This window comes from Numenius arquata, chromosome 12, assembly GCF_964106895.1.
Source record: "Numenius arquata chromosome 12, bNumArq3.hap1.1, whole genome shotgun sequence".
Taxonomy (NCBI): domain Eukaryota; kingdom Metazoa; phylum Chordata; class Aves; order Charadriiformes; family Scolopacidae; genus Numenius; species Numenius arquata.
In genome coordinates, this window is record NC_133587.1 from 514,755 (window position 1) to 533,747 (window position 18,993).

At 45.0% G+C, this 18,993-nt stretch overlaps 1 protein-coding gene across 4 annotated transcripts in view; it reads left to right on the plus strand.

Moving 5' to 3' along the window:
• The first annotated feature begins 7,675 nt into the window (after window positions 1-7,675).
• The window catches only part of VAPB (VAMP associated protein B and C), a 29,388-nt gene continuing 18,070 nt past the window's right edge, over window positions 7,676-18,993 (plus strand). Inside the window, exon 1 of one of the 4 annotated variants that reach the window (XM_074156838.1) lies at window positions 7,676-8,019. In XM_074156838.1, coding sequence (XP_074012939.1) covers window positions 7,962-8,019 — 58 coding nt within the window. In that variant the 5' untranslated portion in view covers window positions 7,676-7,961. The remainder of the gene's footprint in view (window positions 8,020-18,993) is intronic. The other 3 variants (XM_074156836.1, XM_074156837.1, XM_074156835.1) reach the window with 3 other exon arrangements.

The window sequence follows — 18,993 nt, forward strand, 5'->3', positions numbered from 1 at the left end:
AATTTTTTTACAAAATAATTTGTCTGGTTATCTAATTCAACTAGGTTTTTTAAACATTTTGTGTTCACAGTGCTTCAGAAGTCTATTCTATACCAAGATATCAGGTGCTTTAGTATCTTAACTGTCAAACAGAAAGTACTGCTTTTATTACAGTTGGTTAGTAATAAATCTGGAAATTCTTGAACTTGGAGAGATCATAGTAGGAGAAGGAACGTCTCAGATACTGGGAATATCTTTCATGTAGGTTAGTAGGAAAAGGAATTTCAGACTTTGAAAATTATTGCTGTTGCCTGTTACCATGTGGTAAAAATGGAGTTTAAATCTGTTTTTTCGGTGAGATAATGAAAATGGTTTAATAGTATTTATCCAAAATTTATTGACTTGAGAAGAAAATACTGGACTCTAGGCAAGACTGAGAGCTTGGCTAGTGCTGAGATTATTGTAGTTCTCCTGTCAGGGGAGAGATCCATGTATCTTAGCAAGTCTTTGTCAACTGCTTTCTGATCTATCCTGGCTTATTTGCTGTACACCAAAAGTAGACTTTAAAAACAACCAACCAACCCCACCCCAAAACCCTGAAGAAGCAGCAACAATCTGGCCCTTCTCAGACGTAGCCGAGACTTGATGCCTCAGGGTCCCTTTCCTGTGCTCAGGATCCCAGTGGGTGCCAGCAGAGCACACTCCAGGTCCCTTTGCAGGGCTGATCTTGAGTTACTGCAGTTAAGGAAAACATGGAAATGGCCAGTGTTTCAGATTGTTCAAACTGCAAACACGGCAGTGAGGCTGCTTTCTAATACATGCCTGTTTAAAATGACAGACTGTTGATGTAAGTTCTTGTGAGCCAAGATAACTGTTTATTGATCCGTTGGCCCCAGCTGAAAGCTGAATGAGTCTTCCCTGGATGAGATGCACATGTTCATTGTTTCGTTTGTGTTGAAGAAAAATGGTTTCTTCTTTATTAATAATTTGTTAGGCCATCTGCTTTCATCTTGCACTGGGCTGGCTGAAACTGATTATGTTTTGTCCTAACATAGCTTCTCTATTTGGAGATACATTAGCCTTTGAGTGTTTGGAGTGCTGATCATCAACCATTCCAGCTAAATTTTTAATAACTTTTTTTTCTGTTAAGTTGTTGAAAAAGCTCAGGACTGAAGTTTTATTCCATTATGCCTTTCTGTTTAATGAATGGAGCTTACCATAGAGACTAGACTTTCAGATACTCTCAGAGGGAATTAATTCCTGCAAACAAGTTTGGAAGGGTAAAGTATCATGTATGTAAAATGTAACGAGGTGCACGTCGTATCATTGATCCAGAGCGTTTGTTAACTGAAAAGAATATAACTCTCTCAACTTCTAAACAACACCAATTCTTTCCCACAAAAGTTATAAATTTGTACAAAAATATCATTTAATAAATGTTCAGTTCTTAAGCTTTGGAGCAACTTAAATGTGCTCCTCATGTTCTGGAGGTATCTTCATCTTACCCTCTGCAATAGAAGTCTGTTAACTGACTTGCCAGGCTCTTGATCTCTGCTGTGGGTAGTTCTGTAGTATGTTTTATATACATGCTGAAAACGGGCATACTAAATGCCCGAGTAGTTGAAATCTGGAAGCTTGTATTTAATTACAGAAGCATCTAGTGGTCAAACTACTGAAAATTGTTAGAGGTGCTTTGAAAAGTTCTAAGACCATTCTAACAACTTTTGCTGTTGCCAAGAACGTGAAGACTTTGTTTATGTTATTGGGTCCGTGTTGCAACAAACCAAATCATTGCACTTCATTCCCCACTGACATCGGTGAGACCCTTCCTTTAAGCGCTGCAGGATCAGACAGTTCACAGTTCAGAGGGGCATTTCATGCAGACTTGAGTCTTTGATGCATTTTGTACCTAATACCAATTCAATGCCACCAGCCAGCTGAAGAATGGTTATTTGCGTGCTTGGGAGGAGAGTAAGGGGAGAGCAGACAGTGCTCACCCGCCGATTTGGAAGTCTGATCCTTTAGCCTGGGTGAGAGGTGTGGGATTCGTTAGGAGCTGTCTATGTTCATGGTTAAAGCTTCATTTTAATTATCAAAAAATAATTCAGGCTGAATATTGTGAGTGGTTTAAAAGTTGGCCTCAACAAGATTTTTGTTATGTTAATCCTAAATTATTCCTTAACATTATTGTTAATTTCCAGTATAACATACTGAGTATTAGTTGGAAAAGGAAGCTTTAGCAGTGGTGTTTGAACTACTTTCTTGTGAAACAGTCTTTAGTGTTTATTAAGGATGGTGCAGTCTATTTGCAGTGTGCTGTCGGCAATCTGCACAGGCTGTCTTGGTGGTTTACAGGACAGAAGCTGAACGGTGTAGCTGGTCATCCTGTACTGAACCTCGCTGAGAAGCAACAATAGCTGCATAGAAGAGGAAAAAAACATCTCAAACGTGAGGAGAGCCTGAATAATTCACTGACTTAAACTTCCACACTGCCTCATTTATCTCTCTTAAACACTTTAAACCTCTAAAAAAAGAGGCTTCTCTGTTCATGGACAAGAGAGAAGGACAAACTTTCTGAACTTTTTTAGCGGGAAGTTGTTTTACAGTGGCCTGGGACTGTTTGCGTGCCACAGATCAGTTACTTGAAGCAGGAGAATTGTGTGCTTGGAATTAAGCTTCTAAAAAATCTGCACAAAATTCTCTAAAGAAAACTGTTAAAATTTTATGTTCAGATCACATTCCTAGTAATAGACCAGTAGGTGACAGAAGACTTTTAGAAATAAGATGTTGGTGTGAATTGCTAATTTAAGATAGAAATTTAGGTTCTAGTATAAAAAAAAATGTCAGCTCAGCTCTCCTCTTCAGAGTCCTATGGCTCCGGCTTGGTGGAAGAAATGGGCTTGAAACCACATCTTGGTTTCTCATACAAGAATTCAGGTGCCAAAACATATTCCCTTAAAATTATTAGGCCTTGTGACACCAGTGTTTATTTCTGAAAAATCCCTTCTGATGTTTTGGAGGTCTCAAAAGTTTGAATGCAAACCCTTTCTTGGTCAGCTAGAATGAAAAGTGCATGATTTGGAAAAATGAAAAAAGCGTTACCAAACTTATAGATAAAGTATCAGAGGTAACACATCTTTCAAGGGGTGTAGGACCACCCTGAAAGCCAAGAGCACCTACTGATGGGCTTAGTCCCTGACATGTCAAAATGGTCCTTGGGGCAGCTTCTTCCTCCTTCCCCTGCCATTTCCCCCACCCAACCCTGAATTTTTAACACAGTGTTGTCAGAGTGCGCATGCTATAAACAGCTATTTAGAAATGCCTAGAAAAGTTCTAGAGGCTTGGAGTTATTTGGTGCTTCCTATTTTACATGGAAAATCAAGGCAGTAAGATGGTTTGTCCCACTAAAAATTGGGACAGCATTTGCTGAAACTGCTCTCAACCTAGAATAAAGAGTTCTTAAGAAACAATTTTGCTTTTCCCATTTCATCATCCTGCAAGTTGGGGTTCTTAAGTTTTTACTTAAACACTAACAGTGAATTTACTGAAGGAGCTAATTACCTTTGTAAAGGTACTCTACTCTGAAGAAGGCTGGGTTTTTCTTTGCTTCATTTCTGTTAATGTGTTCATGTATGAGTTATTGAACAAACCAACTGCTGCTTCTTTCTGGAATATTGAAGGATACAGACCGCTCCTCCTGTCGCGCTCCTCACTCATGTGATCCTCCGCCCAGCCGTGGCACCTGGGGATGCTGTAACTCCGACAGAGCCACTGCTGCCAGCTTGCCTCACTCTTACTCGTGTCACAGCATGTATTTCCTATTAAATTTATTATGTTTTCTTGATGATTTATTCTGTTTCCTTATGGGATTTAGCCAAGACTAGGTGGCGAGTGGCTTTTTCCTCTCAAGGGTTCTAGAAGTATCTGTCACAGTAGCAAATATTTATAAACAAAACAGTAATTCATTAGTAGAGCCTTATTAAACGGTTCTGGAAACCCAGTGGCCGAGACGTGTCCCTGCTGTAGTGCAGCACGGAACGGGGGCTGCCAGCACGCTCAGCAGGGGACAAGTCACCGTACGCTCTAGTAACACCGTGTAAGCACGTCTGTATTTTAACTTCCTTTTTTGGACTTCCTATTTCTGAATATTGTGTATCCAACATGAAATTGTGACACAGGGGATTGATCTGAGATACAGAAGCGGATCGCATTTCTGTAGCTGGAAGACACTTCAGACTTCCTGGGAATCTCCCCGCTTGTGCCCCCCACCCCCAGTACAATGAAGGAAAAAAATAAAATCATTCCGAATGTTTCTTCTGAACAAGAAACTTTGCATTGGTGTATTCAGGGCACAAAAATAACCTGATATGCATACAGCTCTTGCAGTGTAATATATGTCTGCCTGTAAAATTAAGCATGAAGGTTAACCTTTGTATGGGCAATTCTTGTCCCTCTTAAGAACATTCTGCCTTTTCATTCTAGGATCGGGATAACCTCTCACAAAGGTTGAAAGGTCTGTGCCTTCTTATTATAGTGTCTCTTATTAAAACTAACTTAAGCCGCTCAGAGTTACAGAGCATTTGCAGCACTGTAAACTGCACAAATTGACAACCGTTGCTTCACTGCATGACGTGTAGTCAGATTCCTGGAGATGAAGTCCTGTAGTGAGGAGTTCCCAAGCTTATGAATGTCTCAAGACTTTTTTTAGTCTTCTCTTGGGCTGGCCCTGAGAGTGTGTACAGGTTTGTCTGTATTGTTGGTCTGTAGATGCTAATGAGGAAAACCAGGCTTTTGTTCTCTCCTTTTTGTTGGAATTGTTACACTCCCATGTAGTGCATAGAATGCAAATAAATGTTGATTTGGCATAATGTAAACAGCCTTTTCAGCTTAAGCATTCATAATAAACTTTTCTAGTGTAATACCATGCTAAATCACTACCAGTCTGATGTATTGTGAAAAAAAAAAAAAAGGTGTAAACATTTTATTAATAAAAAGCTTTGTTTATAAATGTGCTGGCTTTGTTTATAAATGGTTCTGAAATTCTCAACATCTTAACAAAGGGTGTCTAGAGTAACAGAATTATACAAGAGGAAAGTAAGCAATACCATGGCAAAGTGAATTCAGGTGATGATTCGACTCGCTGTTTCCCAAACTACCGAGTACTGGCCATTCAGAAACGGTAGCTTTTTCCTGGTTTCTGTAGGCACAAAGGTGGAGGGGCTGGGGGACAGCAGAGAGAATGCAGCATTTGTGTAGCACTGCCTCTCTGCAGCACCGCCAGCCACACGCAGCCCCAGCAGCCAGGGCAAGGCCTGACTAATTCCACCAGGGTCGAGGTATTTCATATGTTGCTTTTAGCTTAGACTGCATGAAATGTAAAATTCTCCACTGCTCAGGCCAAGTTTCTGCCAATCAAAACTGTGAAGCGCATTTTATATCCACTCAGTGCTGGGGGAGCCTCTCATGCTGGGAAGGGATCCTTTCTTCTTTGCTCATAGGGCTGGCTGGTTGGTGGCTTGCTTCTCTTAAACCACTGCTTTGGTGGTGATGCAGGGCACAAAAAGGAGGAGTCGGCCACAGTTATTTTACTTGTCTTATGCTTAAGAGATGTAGTTTTCTTGTTTAAAGTTGTGATGCAAGTCTAGTGTGTTCAGTTAATAGTAGCCTTCAAAAGCATAAACAAGGAAAAAAAAAAGTCCCGTTTCTGATATTGCTATTTCACCTGCAAATGAAAGTTTCCACTAAGCAACTGGCTGCAGTTCACGTGCAGGAAACACAGGCTGTCATCTTTTAACAGAGGCCTGGAATCACCTGCTGGGTTTAGTTATCCTCTTAGACGTGTGTAACCTGCTTGTGGAGAGCGTCGGGGGGCATGAACAGGCGTCGGAGAGAGCAGCGGAACAGGAAACACAAGGAATGTGCTAGAACAGAGAGAAAAACATATTTACATGCGTTTGCAGAGGGAATCTAGATAACTAAATACAAACCACCTCATTTGCACACACGCACTGTGAGATAACGTTTTACTTGCAGCAAGTCTCATAGCTTTTAAGGTAAGAGTTTTGTAACAGATGAAACTGCTCTTTAAAATTGTCCCAGCACAGAGCTTTCCGGTGCTCTTCAGAGTTTCCCTGTTGTGTTCATCCCTATTTGCTCCTGTTAACCAAAAACCTGCCTTGGCAACTGGCTGCCTTCTAGCCTTGCCAGGGCTGAATTGTTAATAAAGTGAGGGCTGGTTTGTGTAACTGATAGGGACGCGGTACTGCAGGTGGCCTTCCAGCACGCCCAGCTCGGCGAGCCTGATCTGCGCCGTGTCAAATGTACGCACATTATTTACATGGAACAAAACCCTGACAACCTACATTCAATAGACGTCAGAAAATTTCAACTTAAAACAATGCTGTGCTTTATAAAAACTTCTGCCTGAAAATGTGGGCGAGTCCTTCAAGCAGGCGAGTTCAGAGCAGCCACTTGCAGAAGGTGCTCCCCCTTGGAACACCCTTTGGGACGCGGATGGTCCAATGGTCAGGGCTGCACTTTGTGCTTCCTTCAGGAAAATGAGAGCTTGGAAAGGCCTGGGCAGCAACACCGAACAGCTGTTTGCTTTAGGGGTTCTGTTACGTGTATGTTGCATAAAGTTTCCTCTGTCTTATTCCTCGCTGTTAGTTTCCAGTTAACTCACAGATAGGTATAAAGCTTGTCCTTTTGACTAATTACTGGACTGAGACTGCCTCGCTCAGTGAGACAATCTGTTTATAAAAATAAAACCTAAGACATTACGTGAAAGACGGTATCATTTCCAGAGTATCAGCCAAAGAGAGCGTACTCCGAAGCGTGAAGGAACACAATTCTTGCCTGATTTGAGATCTAGTAAGATGTTATGACATAATCCATAGCTTATGCTATAAATTAAATCCCCACAAGTAGCAACAAAAATAAGCCAAGAACATCCCAGGCTCCAAATCTAACTAACTAAGCAGAGTAGACTAGAAGGGACCTGGGAAAGAAAATGCACCCCTTTATGACATTGTGTGACCACCTTTTCTCCAACAGAGGAGGAATTTAAGGAAGAGCAGCCTTAAGGGAAGGAAATGGTAGCGCTACTGTAACTACAGCGGCCTGGGGCTGTCAGCAAAGCAGAGCACTTCCCATTACAACGACCTGGAAATTTGTAAATGTTTTTAAATCACGCTACTTGGAGTTAAAAACAAGCAAACAAAAACAAACAACAGCCAAAACCAACCCAAACAACTCCCCTCCAAAAAATAAACAAACGACAACACAAACCCCCCCAAACAACAAAAACCCGCCCGAAACACCCCCGAAACCCCGAAGCGAGGAACCCGGGACTCCGGTCACGGTTCACTTCGGGGGGATGCCTTACACGTGACGAAGATGAGCTCAAAGTCCGGTTTCATCCCACGGACTCGGCCCTCCCTGCAGGTCGGTGGCAGTTACCGCTACCGCCCGGCCGGGGAGGGACGGGCCCGACCAGCGGGCTGACGCGGCACCTACCGCTGCCCGCGACGCCGGCGGCGGCCCGGCCTCCTCAGCGCTCCCGACTCGCGCGCCAGCCGCGGGGAGGCGCCGGGCCCCGGCCGGGCCCCGCGGCGCCGCCGCCGGCCGACGTCAGCCGCAGCCTCGCTCTGGGCCGCTCCGTGCCGCATCGCCCCGCCCCCGCCCCGCCCCGCCCCGCACCCGCGTCCCCGCCAGCCCCGCGCGCACCGGCCCCCGCCGAGCCGCCGCCCGCCCGCCCGGCCCCGCCGCGCCTCTCCCTGCTCGCCCCGGCCCCGCTCCGCCTCTGCCTGCCCGCCCCGGGGACGCTTGGCGGGGGGTGAATAACCAGCCGGGCGCGCCCCCCCCCCTCCCCGTCCGTCCGCCTCTCCCCTTCCTCCTCCCCCCCTTCCTCCTCCCCCCCTTCCTTCCCCTCCCGCCCCGGCCCTTCCTCTCTCCGCCGGGCGCCGCCGAGGAGGAGGAGGAACATGGCGAAAGCGGAGCAGGTCCTCAGCCTCGAGCCGCAGCACGAGCTCAAGTTCAAAGGTACGAGGCGGCCGCCGCCACCCCGCGCCGGGCCGGCGGCGCGGCCGCCCTCAGGCCCCGCTCCGGCGGCAGCCATTTTCCGGGGGCCGGGGCTGGGCACCCGCCGCCAAAATGTCCTTCAGCGCCGCCGCCCCCCGCCCTGCCGGGCCTCTCCCGCCGGCCGCGGGCGGGCAGGCGCCCCCCGCCTCCCCCTCCCGAGCCGGCCGCGGGGTCCCCGCCGTCCCGTCTCTTCCCCCCCCCCCCCCGCCCCGGCGCGGGCGGCTGCCGCAGGGCCGCGGGCGGCCTGAGGGGAGAGCGCGCGGGGGGGCCCGGCCGCCGCCCGCCCCGGCCCGTCGCTCCCGGCCCGGCCGAACGTCCCCGCCGCCGCGGAGGGTCCGCCCGGGAGGGGGAACACCCGGGACGGCGGCGGGAGAAAGGGAAGGGGGGGGGCGGCGGCGGGGCCGGGCCCTGCCCGGGCGGTCGGTGCCTGCGGGCCCCGCGCCCGGCCGCAGCGCCCGGCGGGTCCCCGTGCCGTTACTGTCGGCGGAGGGTGAGGACAGGCCGTTCGGAGCAGTTGGTCGTGACCGCTCTGCCTGCGCGAAAATCCGGCCTTTCTCGGAACAAGTATCTTGAATGTGATTGCTTTTTCGCTGGTGTTGAAATGCCTGTCTTGGAGCCTGACAGATAGCACCGCTGTAATACAATATTCTGGGATTACAAATAAGCATTCAGCAAGTTTATTTATGCTACCAGAGTCAGAGGTGCTTTACAGCTTCATTTGAATATCTGGCAAATACACTTTTTTTATTTACTGGCTTCTGGTGAAAATAATACTCCTTTAAAAAGCTTTTATGTACCTATTAGAATGTAGAGGAAGTCTTTACTTGTATTTATTAGTAAATATGTTAAAAGTAATACTATAAAGCAGGCTTATCAAAAAGCATGGTAATAAACATGGGGTGGAACGAATATATCTTTGTTGCAACTGAAGTATTTGCATGTTGTTATGGTAGCAGTATCAAACATGCTTAACTATTGTCTCAACATTCTTTATGTTAATTATGATTAGATGAAAATCAGCTCTCGTTCTGAATGATGCTGCTTTCAACAAGCAAACTCGGGTGGGCAAAAGGTGGGGCGTTAACTGGCACTGACTTCCAATGAGACATAATTGGGATTCAGGGTTTGGGGTTTTTGTTCCACTTCATCACAGGTAAGTATAAACCCAGCCAAACCCTGCTCTTTGTTGAAATAAAGGTAACTTGTCAGGGTCAGGCTGCCTGTCCTTCAGTTGAGGTTCTGGGCTAAATAATCAGCAACCATTGGAAGGTAAATCAGCTAGCCATATAGATTTTGGTTGCCAAATCTTTAGCTAGCAACGTGCACTCCTTATAATGTGACATGCTACTTGACTAACTGCGCCTAATAAATGGCTTAGTTCAAAAGTATGCTTAAATATTAATGTTGAAACAGACTTAATGCTAGGGATAGCATTGGTGTGCCTTGGCAATAAATTCTGTCTGACAGCCCCTTCTGAGGAGCAGTGCCGACCACCGTCCTTCCTTCAGGAAAGGCCAGTTTGAAGCATTCATGAAGTAAATTCTGCTCTAAGCACTTCTTGTCCTACTGCTTTTGCGGTGGCATATTGCCTGGCAATACGGCAGTAACGGTTAATGGTTTTCTCACCTTTGTGAGCGGTTGTGTGTGTTTCCAGAGCGTGTCTTTGCAGGGTGGGAGCAGATGGGAGCTGACAGAGGTCAGCCGAGCTGCTCTGCGCCGAGGGAGCTGGGGCTCCACGTAGGGCAGCCGTGTCAGCGGGACAGGGCTGTAAACCCAGTTTCACAAACACTGGAAATGGGTGACGGTCTTGGGCAGAACGCAGACAGGTAGAAAAGGCAAATAGAGAAAAACAGCGCTGATGCTGTTAAGGTGCTCTGTGTAGCTCTTGAATATAAAATCTAGAGGGAGGTATGATGTTTGCAGAAAGATGTGTGGAGTAAGGTACCAAAGTGAGGATTTCCTCTATAATGTGTCCCAGGCATTGGGGGGTTGCGGCCATCTCTCTCTTAGCCAGCCCTTTCACTTGGAAAGGGTTTGAACACCTTTGTAAAGAAGCTTTTTGCAGCCCCTCGACCTGCAGTGAATCTTCTAAATCCGTTTGCCTGTTTCAGAATACTTGTGTTTGTGACTTGTTTGCAAAAATATCAAAGGAGTTTTTCATGCTAGAATGTTTTTTCGCAGCATGTGAACATGAGCAGGGCTTGTCTTTCCTCCCCGCCTCGCATCTCCTACACCACAGGCTCCAAAATAGCACCGGCATGTGCTGCGCTGAGCCGCAGCTGCGTGGGGTGGGAGGCAGAGGCTCCCTGACCGGCGCCGCGCGCCCCAGCAGCCCCGCTCCTCGCCCTGGCCCTGCGTCCAGAGAAACAGGAGCCGTGCTGTCCTGCCAGCCACTTCCCCGCTCCTAGGCTGCTGCCGATGTCCAGCCTAGGTGAGAAAGCAGCTGACTGAAGGCCTGTTGTTCAGACTCCAGTGGTAGTGAACGGTGAAAAAGACTCTTGTTGTTATAGGTGACACAGTTTCCATTTATGTTTCCTTTTTCTTTTTTTTTAAGTATAGGCAATAACATCTAACAGTCTGCCAAGGATTAGTTAGGTGACAGTATTCAGGGGCCTGACTTTAGGAATTATAAAATTTAAATTTACACAAAGATGTGTAGTCCTGCCCCCATTGTTAGGTGTGTTCTGCTACAGCTGTTAATTACAGTGCCACCTGTGTGGTGGGACACAGCTTCTGATCGTTGCAGGATGGCTACCCAGGGATGCCAGGGGTCATTCCTGCATAATGTGGCTCTCTGGAATCGAGATCACTTGTTTAATGTCAGCAAGTAAAATTTTATAAGAATATAACTTATTTTAGAACTTCTCTGGGCTTTTAGGTGTTTGAAGTGCTTCTGCTCTCTTTGCAGATGCAGGGTGCCAGGGCAGTGGTGCTTGGTAGGGGCCAGGCACCGAGACGGAGGTGGCATGGGCTGAGGAGCGTTTCGGCAGGGCTTGTAGAGGTTTGCCACAGGTTGGGTGGACTTGTGACTCAGCAGTGTGCGGCCACGCTCCCCGAGCGGCAAACGGCAGAACTGCTGGGCACCGCATCCCTGCTGGGCGCAGCATCCCGGGAACGCTGATCCCACTCCCGGCCTGTGATCCCCCACCCATGTGGTATGACCCCATGTCACTGCTTTCTGCAAAGGGCACAGCAATAAACCGGAATGGCCGATTCTCCCCAGCCCCAACAGTTCTGATCGCACCAGGCTGAGCCCCAGGGGCCCTTCCCAGGCTCCCTCTGTGACTGGCTCCAGCGCGACCCCGGGCGCAGCCGTGCCCGGTCCAGCCGAGTCTCTGCATCGCTGCGAGCGAGGGATTCAGTGCTCAGCCCCAGTCCCGCGCAGCTGGTGTCACTGCATTGGTGGGGTTAGGCGGCTGCCGCTCCCAAATAGGACAGTTTGAGCTCCTCCGGGTGAGTTTGTGAACTGTAGTCGGATCCTGGCAACCCCCCTCCCGTCCCCATCCCTGATGTGAGTATCCCAGTCTCACCAGATACCAGGCTAAGGCTCGTCAGCAGTTCAGTAACATTTGGGAGGTAAGATTAATCTTTACTGAACTGACAGTTGTCAGGTCTCAGAGGTTAAGGGCTTAGTCAGACGTTGTGACTGAACTATACAGTTACATCTCTCTCCCTGACATGACCTGTCGGTACCAACTGAGGTGCTCCCATCCTGGGGGGATTCACTCGCTCCTCGTCCTGTTCCATATCGGATAAATCGGGATTTCTAGTCATTGTCCCTGGAACAGGCTGTGTTGGAGAATGTAAACTACTGACAGTGTTGTGAGAAGTTGCCTGTTTAGTGTGATTAACATGCATCTTTTGAGCTGAAAATTTACATGCTGTTTTCTCTAAACTATTAGAGCCCTCCTGGTATTCGCAGCATAATGCAGTCAGTGCTAGGGTTTCCTTACTCTTTGAAGGCTGCTGTGCTGATGGCTATCTGCTTTTCTGCTGGAAAATGTACCAGCCCATGCTTCCTTTTGTCTAGGCTTGTTCCTAGTAAAATCATTGTTACTGCATCAAATACAAGTAAACCTGCACATCTCTCTACATATTTGAATTTGATTATCATTACACACTTAAAAAGAGGACATAGTATTTAAATAACAGGCAGGCTTCCTAAATCTAAACAAATCTAAGCGTGTAGCCCAACTATCAAACAAAATCAGTCATTTTCTGGTTACACAAGTATTTGCAGTTCATGTTATGGTCGCTATTCTTGCAACTGAGCTAAAATCAATAACTTATTCTAACCATTGTGTTGTTATAGTTGTACAGACTTGCTGCATCTCGCTGAATTATTCTAATTTCACGTGCACCATTAGTTTTATAATTACTTCATCACTTTGCATAGACTCTTCACTTTAAAAGAGCAGTGTTTGGAGGAGAAGAACTGGGGATGAAAGCAAGATAGTGATGCATTGTGAGTGTCTGTGACACATCTCTCTCTTTGGAGATGGTGCTTCTGTTGAGCTTCCTTAACCTGCTGGTGTCCTGTGCTCTGGAGACATGACTCCACTAGGAAAGGGGGAGGAACTGTACCTGGGGGGGCTAACAGAAATTTGAAACTTTGAATAGGATGGTTAGAGAGCCAAATAACAGTTATTTGAGATGTTTGAAGCAGTCAAGGAGGTTTAGCTCCATTTTCTGTTAAATATAATTAATGTGTTTAGGTCTCCTAAGGCAGTTTCCAAAAACCTCGCAATTGCTTGAAGGCTTTGGCCAATGGGATTTATGGGTTAAGGGTTTTGAATATTTTTTTACTGCATAGATTTTAAGAATTGCAGTTGAAGTAACGAGCATTAATTGGATCAAAGTATTACCATTTCAGGGACAGTCCTAATGCGGTGATAAAATCAGCATGAACAAATGTTATTTGGTGGTTACTTCTTTTAGTTTTGTGGGATTTTGTGGTTTTAGTATGATCAACTGCTTGCCTTCACTGTGAGGGATGGGGGACACATACATTCATAATTTCCCGTTCCTCAGGAATCTCGTGTTTGTGCACCAATTTTCTGCTCACTTTGAGCTATGGAACCATTGCAATGATACGTGAAAAAGTTTGTCAAGTTTGTTATTTAAAGCTCATCAGGGTGGCAGAGTGCCAGTCTGATTTGGTTGATGGGATGTGTCCTCTATTCATCACTTCAGAAGAGATACCTGGTAACAAATTAGATTGAAAATCCATATGTAAACATAAGGTGAGGGGGGGCTATCTGGAGTCCTAGGAGCGTGGCTCTCGTCAAAATAAAGACACAGGCGATGTCTCGGAGTGGGTGCAGGTTCACACAGGTGCTTACCAGTAAGTTGTATTTACCAGCTGCTACCGGGCACGCCATGTGCAATGTCTTATCACCCATGAAAGAGGAAAATAGAGTAGAAATTTGCATAAGATAGTTTCTTCTCATTGGAAATGAAATTGTTGCCTTTTTTTTAATCACTTCAGAGGTTTTATAAATTAAAAACTTATCAGTAGCCATGCAATGTTTTATTTATTTTAAAATAGATCAGCTACCTTTGAATACAAGGCTGAATTTTGTTTAATTGCACTCTAATTTGGAATTAGGATTGTAAAAATTAAGAGTACAAGCCTTTAAATAGATTTTCAGATCTGTTTTGAAACTCGGCTGGAAAAAAGGCATCATCACCATAGCGAGTGATCCAACTTCATGAGCTCAGGTCAGCTTACATCTGTGAACAAATACCCAATTTTAAAGGAAGCTTAATTTAATGCATGCACCCAGCTCTAGCAGGTATTGATGGCATCAGGTGAGTTTTGAATCAAATGAGCCTCTTCTATGTGTATTATGGTGCAATTTTTGTAGGAAACTGGGTGATGGAGGGTTTTGTCTTGTTTGTTGCTTTTTGAATGCCTCCAAACCCAGGTCTCTGCCCGGCTGGAGGGAATGGAATGACCTGGCTAATTCTGCCCACAGCCCCACTCATGGTGTGCTGTACGTTTGCTCCCTGCAGGGAACAGCTCATAACTCCTGAATGCATTTCATAGTTGGTGCAATAACAGCCTTTTTTCTTTTGCTGTCCATGTAGATAGTTGGTTGGCTTTGAAAGCTTTATTGATGATGTTTGCAACAGTTTTGTTGGAAAACCTCCAAGTAGATCCTTCCCTGATTTAAGCGAGAAGGTGGTTGTGTCAGGAGCTCTTTCCCAGCTCCTGCCACAGCCAGCACCGCGGCCCCTTCTCATTGTCTCCTCTGTCTTGACCAGGGGCAGAGAGGAAGCCTCTTTTACATATATATGTGAGTATTTAAATACCACTTTGTCTAAACTAGTGGCCAGACTCATGCCAAGTCTCTTCCTCTGGTATTTGACCCAATATTTATTCAATATATAAATCTTTTCATACCTGTGTTGTAGACTGAGATGTCTCTAGAGACACAGAGGATATTTTCTGATGCATCTGTGATGCTGTTGAATTTAAATCTTGGCCTGCTAGGCAACCTCCATGAAGGGATTTGTGCCATCAGTCTGGAGCAGCTGTCACAGTCTTGCTGTCATTGAAAATGTATGCAAAGCGAATCGCCATTGCCATGTTTAATTCAATGCAGGATTAGAACGCGCACGGATGGAAGTGATTGCATGTTTACACGAGCGAGACAATCCAGACTGAGAGTTGACTGAGTCTGTCCTTTCCATATTATAGCTGTTCTGAAAATTGCTTACTTCAACTGTAATTCTTCTGACCTCAAAAACATTTGTACAAATTGGGTACTGCTGCTGCCTGCAGTACTTTATCCCACGTTATTGTAAATACTTTATGAAAATAATCTCTTTGCTAAACTACTTTAGTGTCTAGTCCTCTGAGCTGTAAGCAAAGTCCCTCATACCATGGTGCTATGGATGAAAGATTTTATCGTTCTAAATTTAATCCTGTTTTCTTGGTTGACTTCCACGAGGGCTGGAAAAAATAGAGAAGGGGGAGGTTTGCCTGGTGATCCAGTTACTTATGATGTGAATTATAAAATCGTGTAGGTGTGGCTCACTGTGGAGCCAAATCTTATGGTTTTGCAAACAATTTTAAAGACCAAGTTGTGCTTGTAGAAGGTACGTCAAATGGCTGTGTAATTCTTTAAAAAGAAAGTTGCACTTCTTTGTTTTCCCCATGCCTGCTCCTTTTAACCTAACCAGTTAACTTCATCCTTCCTGGTGTTTCTGCTGGTTCTCAGGAGCAGGAGTCCAGCCCTCCCCTGTGCAGTTTCATGTTTGGGCTGCCGCTGTTGCCTGCTTATGTGTGATATGTGAATTAACAATGTATTTTGCATCTTCTCAAAGTATTTGCATGCATAATTTCCTCTGGTTTGCAAAGTCTCCTCTTCTTGCCTTCCTACATTTTTACCAGACTAGAAGCAAAGGTATAAAGGCAGTAAGATTATTATTTTCCCTTTTTTTTTTGTATAGCTTTTTTTTACACTGTGCTTACTGATGTTAAAACGGTGGTGCAGATCATCCTTATGGAAGTTTAGGTTTGGAGAATGCAACTTCAGGTTTGTATCTTGTTCTGTGCCGGACAGGATAAGCTGTCAGATATTTTTTTCCATACTAAGTTTTCTCACTGCTTCTGACTAAATTTCTGATACGGTTTTGGCTTGTTGGTTTTTTTTTTTCCCTTTGATTCTGAAAGCACAGTTAATAGGCTAGTTTTCAAGTGGTTCCCCAGAAATGTATCTTGCTCAATTCAGGATTCCTTCCTTATTTGTAGCTATCGTTAGTTTCTTACCATCTATTTATTTTTTTTTCAACTTAGTAGAAAAGCAGGTACTCACTGTGCATCCCAAAATCTCTAATTTTGCTTGCTTATTCTGGTGTTTGCAATTTATGCATAGTTTTGCACTTAAAATATTTGCTCAGTTGCTATTTAAGTTACACATCAAATTTGTCTATTTGAAGAGTATATATGAGCATTAAATTCCTTACCATTTTAATGTGCATCTGAAGTGGCAATTATTGATGAAATTAGACCAGGGTAAATTACCTCACGAGAAGTACAAGACGAAGCGTATTTCGGGGTGGAGATTAAAATCAGGGTGGTTCTTCCGGGGAGATGCTTTCCCTTGCCCTGGGTCCCTGGCCCTGTTTTTGCGGAGAAGCCAGCCCATGGTGCTGCGCTCGCTCTCCCTGGGGGCCTCTGCTTTGTTTCCCTGCCCTCCCAGTACCCGCCAGCACCCTCAGTGAGGCTGCTGGCCATGGGGAGCGAGTAGGTGTCTGATTGTTGGTAGGTCCTACCGTATGGTGCTTATTGAAGAAGATGTAGCTACTGTTCTACTATCAAGAGGGAGTATGCCACTATTTTCCAGGCTGCTTTCATACCTGGAGAGAGTTGGTTCATGCGATATTTGTGAGTGGAGTGAACAAAGTAATAGGATACGTTTGGCATTGGGCTCTAAAAGGAGATGAAAGCAGAGCTGAAAGAGAGACGCACCTCTAAAACCTCGCCAGCTCTGCTATCGGTCTCCTGTTTATGCAGTTGTGTATGGAAAACGGCATAAATTTAGGATGTAGAGAAAATATTTCATGTTGTGCGATTTTGTTGCTGAAGATTGCTGTAAGTAATGTTTGGGTGTAATAAAACTCTGAAGAGATCAGTTGGAAAAAACAAATGACGTTGGTACCAAAATTATTTGAAGGGCATATTCTTCCATCTCTCTTGGCAAGCTCATGTGTGGCCTCACAGTTCTTACAACTGTGAAGTCAAACTGTTAATGATCCTCTGGGGAATAAAAGGTGACAAAAATTACATACTAATAGATACCTTGAAAATAGTCTTCAGTCTCGTATTTGTTTTCTCATTTTTTTTTCCCCATTAAGCAGGAGGCATACTCTGGCAAAAATAGTTTGTGCTGAAATAGGCCAGCAAAGGACACTGATTAATCCATCCAAATGGAATATTTTATTGCCAACCTTACTCCAACTTTGGCACCTGCATCATGTAATTTTGTTAGTTTTCTACATCCTTTTTTTCCCCTTCTCTTAGATCATTTTATTGATTATGTTTTTTTTTTTTTTTTTTTTAAATGACTCCATTGCATCAGTTATTGCATGGGGAGTGATTTGGATGGCACCTCTATTTTTGTAATAGGTTTTTCATCAAGGCATCTACTGCTTGACACAGCAGAAGTGGAAACGACCACGTCCCGCTGTCACTTTGCTTCAAGGGCTCTTTTGGGCGAGGATCGTCATCGTAAGAGTAGAGAAACGGATTTCATGGGGGCAGGAGTTTCTAGCTACTTCCATGTAAAATCTGAGCTGAGACTGAAAGGTTTACAAGTGATTTACACAAGGATTAAGAGAAGCCTAAGTTTTTCTTAAAAATAATTACCAAATTTGAGGTTGTTGGGTCCCCTCAGTGAGTTTCCTGTGAAATCAGATGATTATGCAACACAGGCCCTTCTTGTTTCTCATTCTTTGACTTTTTTTGATTTCAAAAGTTGCAGATGCTCACTTAATTATGAATGTCTCCAGAGCCAGATGATGATGATGATTAAAACTTGGCATAAAGTACTTTTTAAAACACCAATCTTCACAAGATTCTCTGTAATTAGGTAAGTATTCTCCTGACTTCACAGAGAGGAAAAGTATAAGGGTCCAAACCTGCCTGTGTTTTGGAGTTGCTATCAGCTCTTAAGGCTCTTAATAGGAGAAGATCAAGCCCTTCAGTGATTTGTCTAAAGACAAGTAAGAGGGTAGGAGAGTTTGATTGGATCTCTGGTGTTCTCAATTCACAGGCACCTGGCTGATAGCTCAAGATGTCTTGCTTGATATTTCACTTTTTCCATTTTACTGTTTATCTTCAAAGGTTGTCAACTTGATATAATAAACTTTAAAAAGTTTATTATAGTAAAAAGTACAGTAGGTCAAGTTCTACAGCTTTGAGCCCTCTTGCTCATAGCTAGTGTTTTTATTTTGACTATCTACTGCTGATAGACAACCCCAGAAATAAAACGGGAGAAATTATGGAAATAAAATGAAATCAGTTGTTACTGTCAGAGGCATAGTGGAGGAGCTGAGAAGCAACTCACGATGATAAGAAAAGTTATAAGTAGAAGGGCTGGAATGTCGAGCTGGTAAGACTGTGTCCTTGGGTTGCGGTGGTTTTGTCGGTGGTGCTAATGCGCCGCTGCTAGGACTCTGCAGCCTAGGGGTGCCGTGGGAAGGGACCCCCACCCTCCACTCACACCTGCAGGGTCCATGTGGCTCTTTCACTGGATGGATCATTGCTCTGTCTGGACATCTACTGGTCAGGGTACATCAACCTGTAGGATTTGAGCCCTTGAGAATAGCCACAAAACAATTCAAGTTTCCTCTCTGCTGCTTTCCACCATCTCCCTTATTAAAGATTCCTTGGTTAACTTTCTATGGCTGATTAATGTCAGGTGATTAATGACTTTCATCTGACACATCGATGGGATTAAGCTGTGGTGAAATATGTCCTTCCCTCCCATTGTTGCATTCTGCTGCTTTCCCCAAGGAAGTGCAGGAGGGGTTGTCTCGCCAAAAGCTCTGCCTGTATTTCTGCGTTTTGCAGTGTCCTTGCTTTTGGGTCCATGCCGTGGTGCTGAGCTGTAGTGGCAAAGGTTGTTCGTGGAAAGATGATGAAAGTGCCTCTAAAACATACTGGGATTAACATGGGCAGCCTGATGAGAATTCATTCCTAGTCTTGTTGATGACCAGTTGCCAGTTTAACGTGACTACGATTGTATCCTCCTGCAGTGCTTTTGCTCTGAAAAGCACCAGTTCACTGAGTTTTTTAGGGGACACATGACTCTAAACAGATGAGAATTTGCATTAGGTTTAAGCACAGAAAAATTAGGCATGAACCTAATTACTTTCAACAACTATGCCAGCACTACAAGTGTGAGTGCAGTGCGTGTGCCTGGA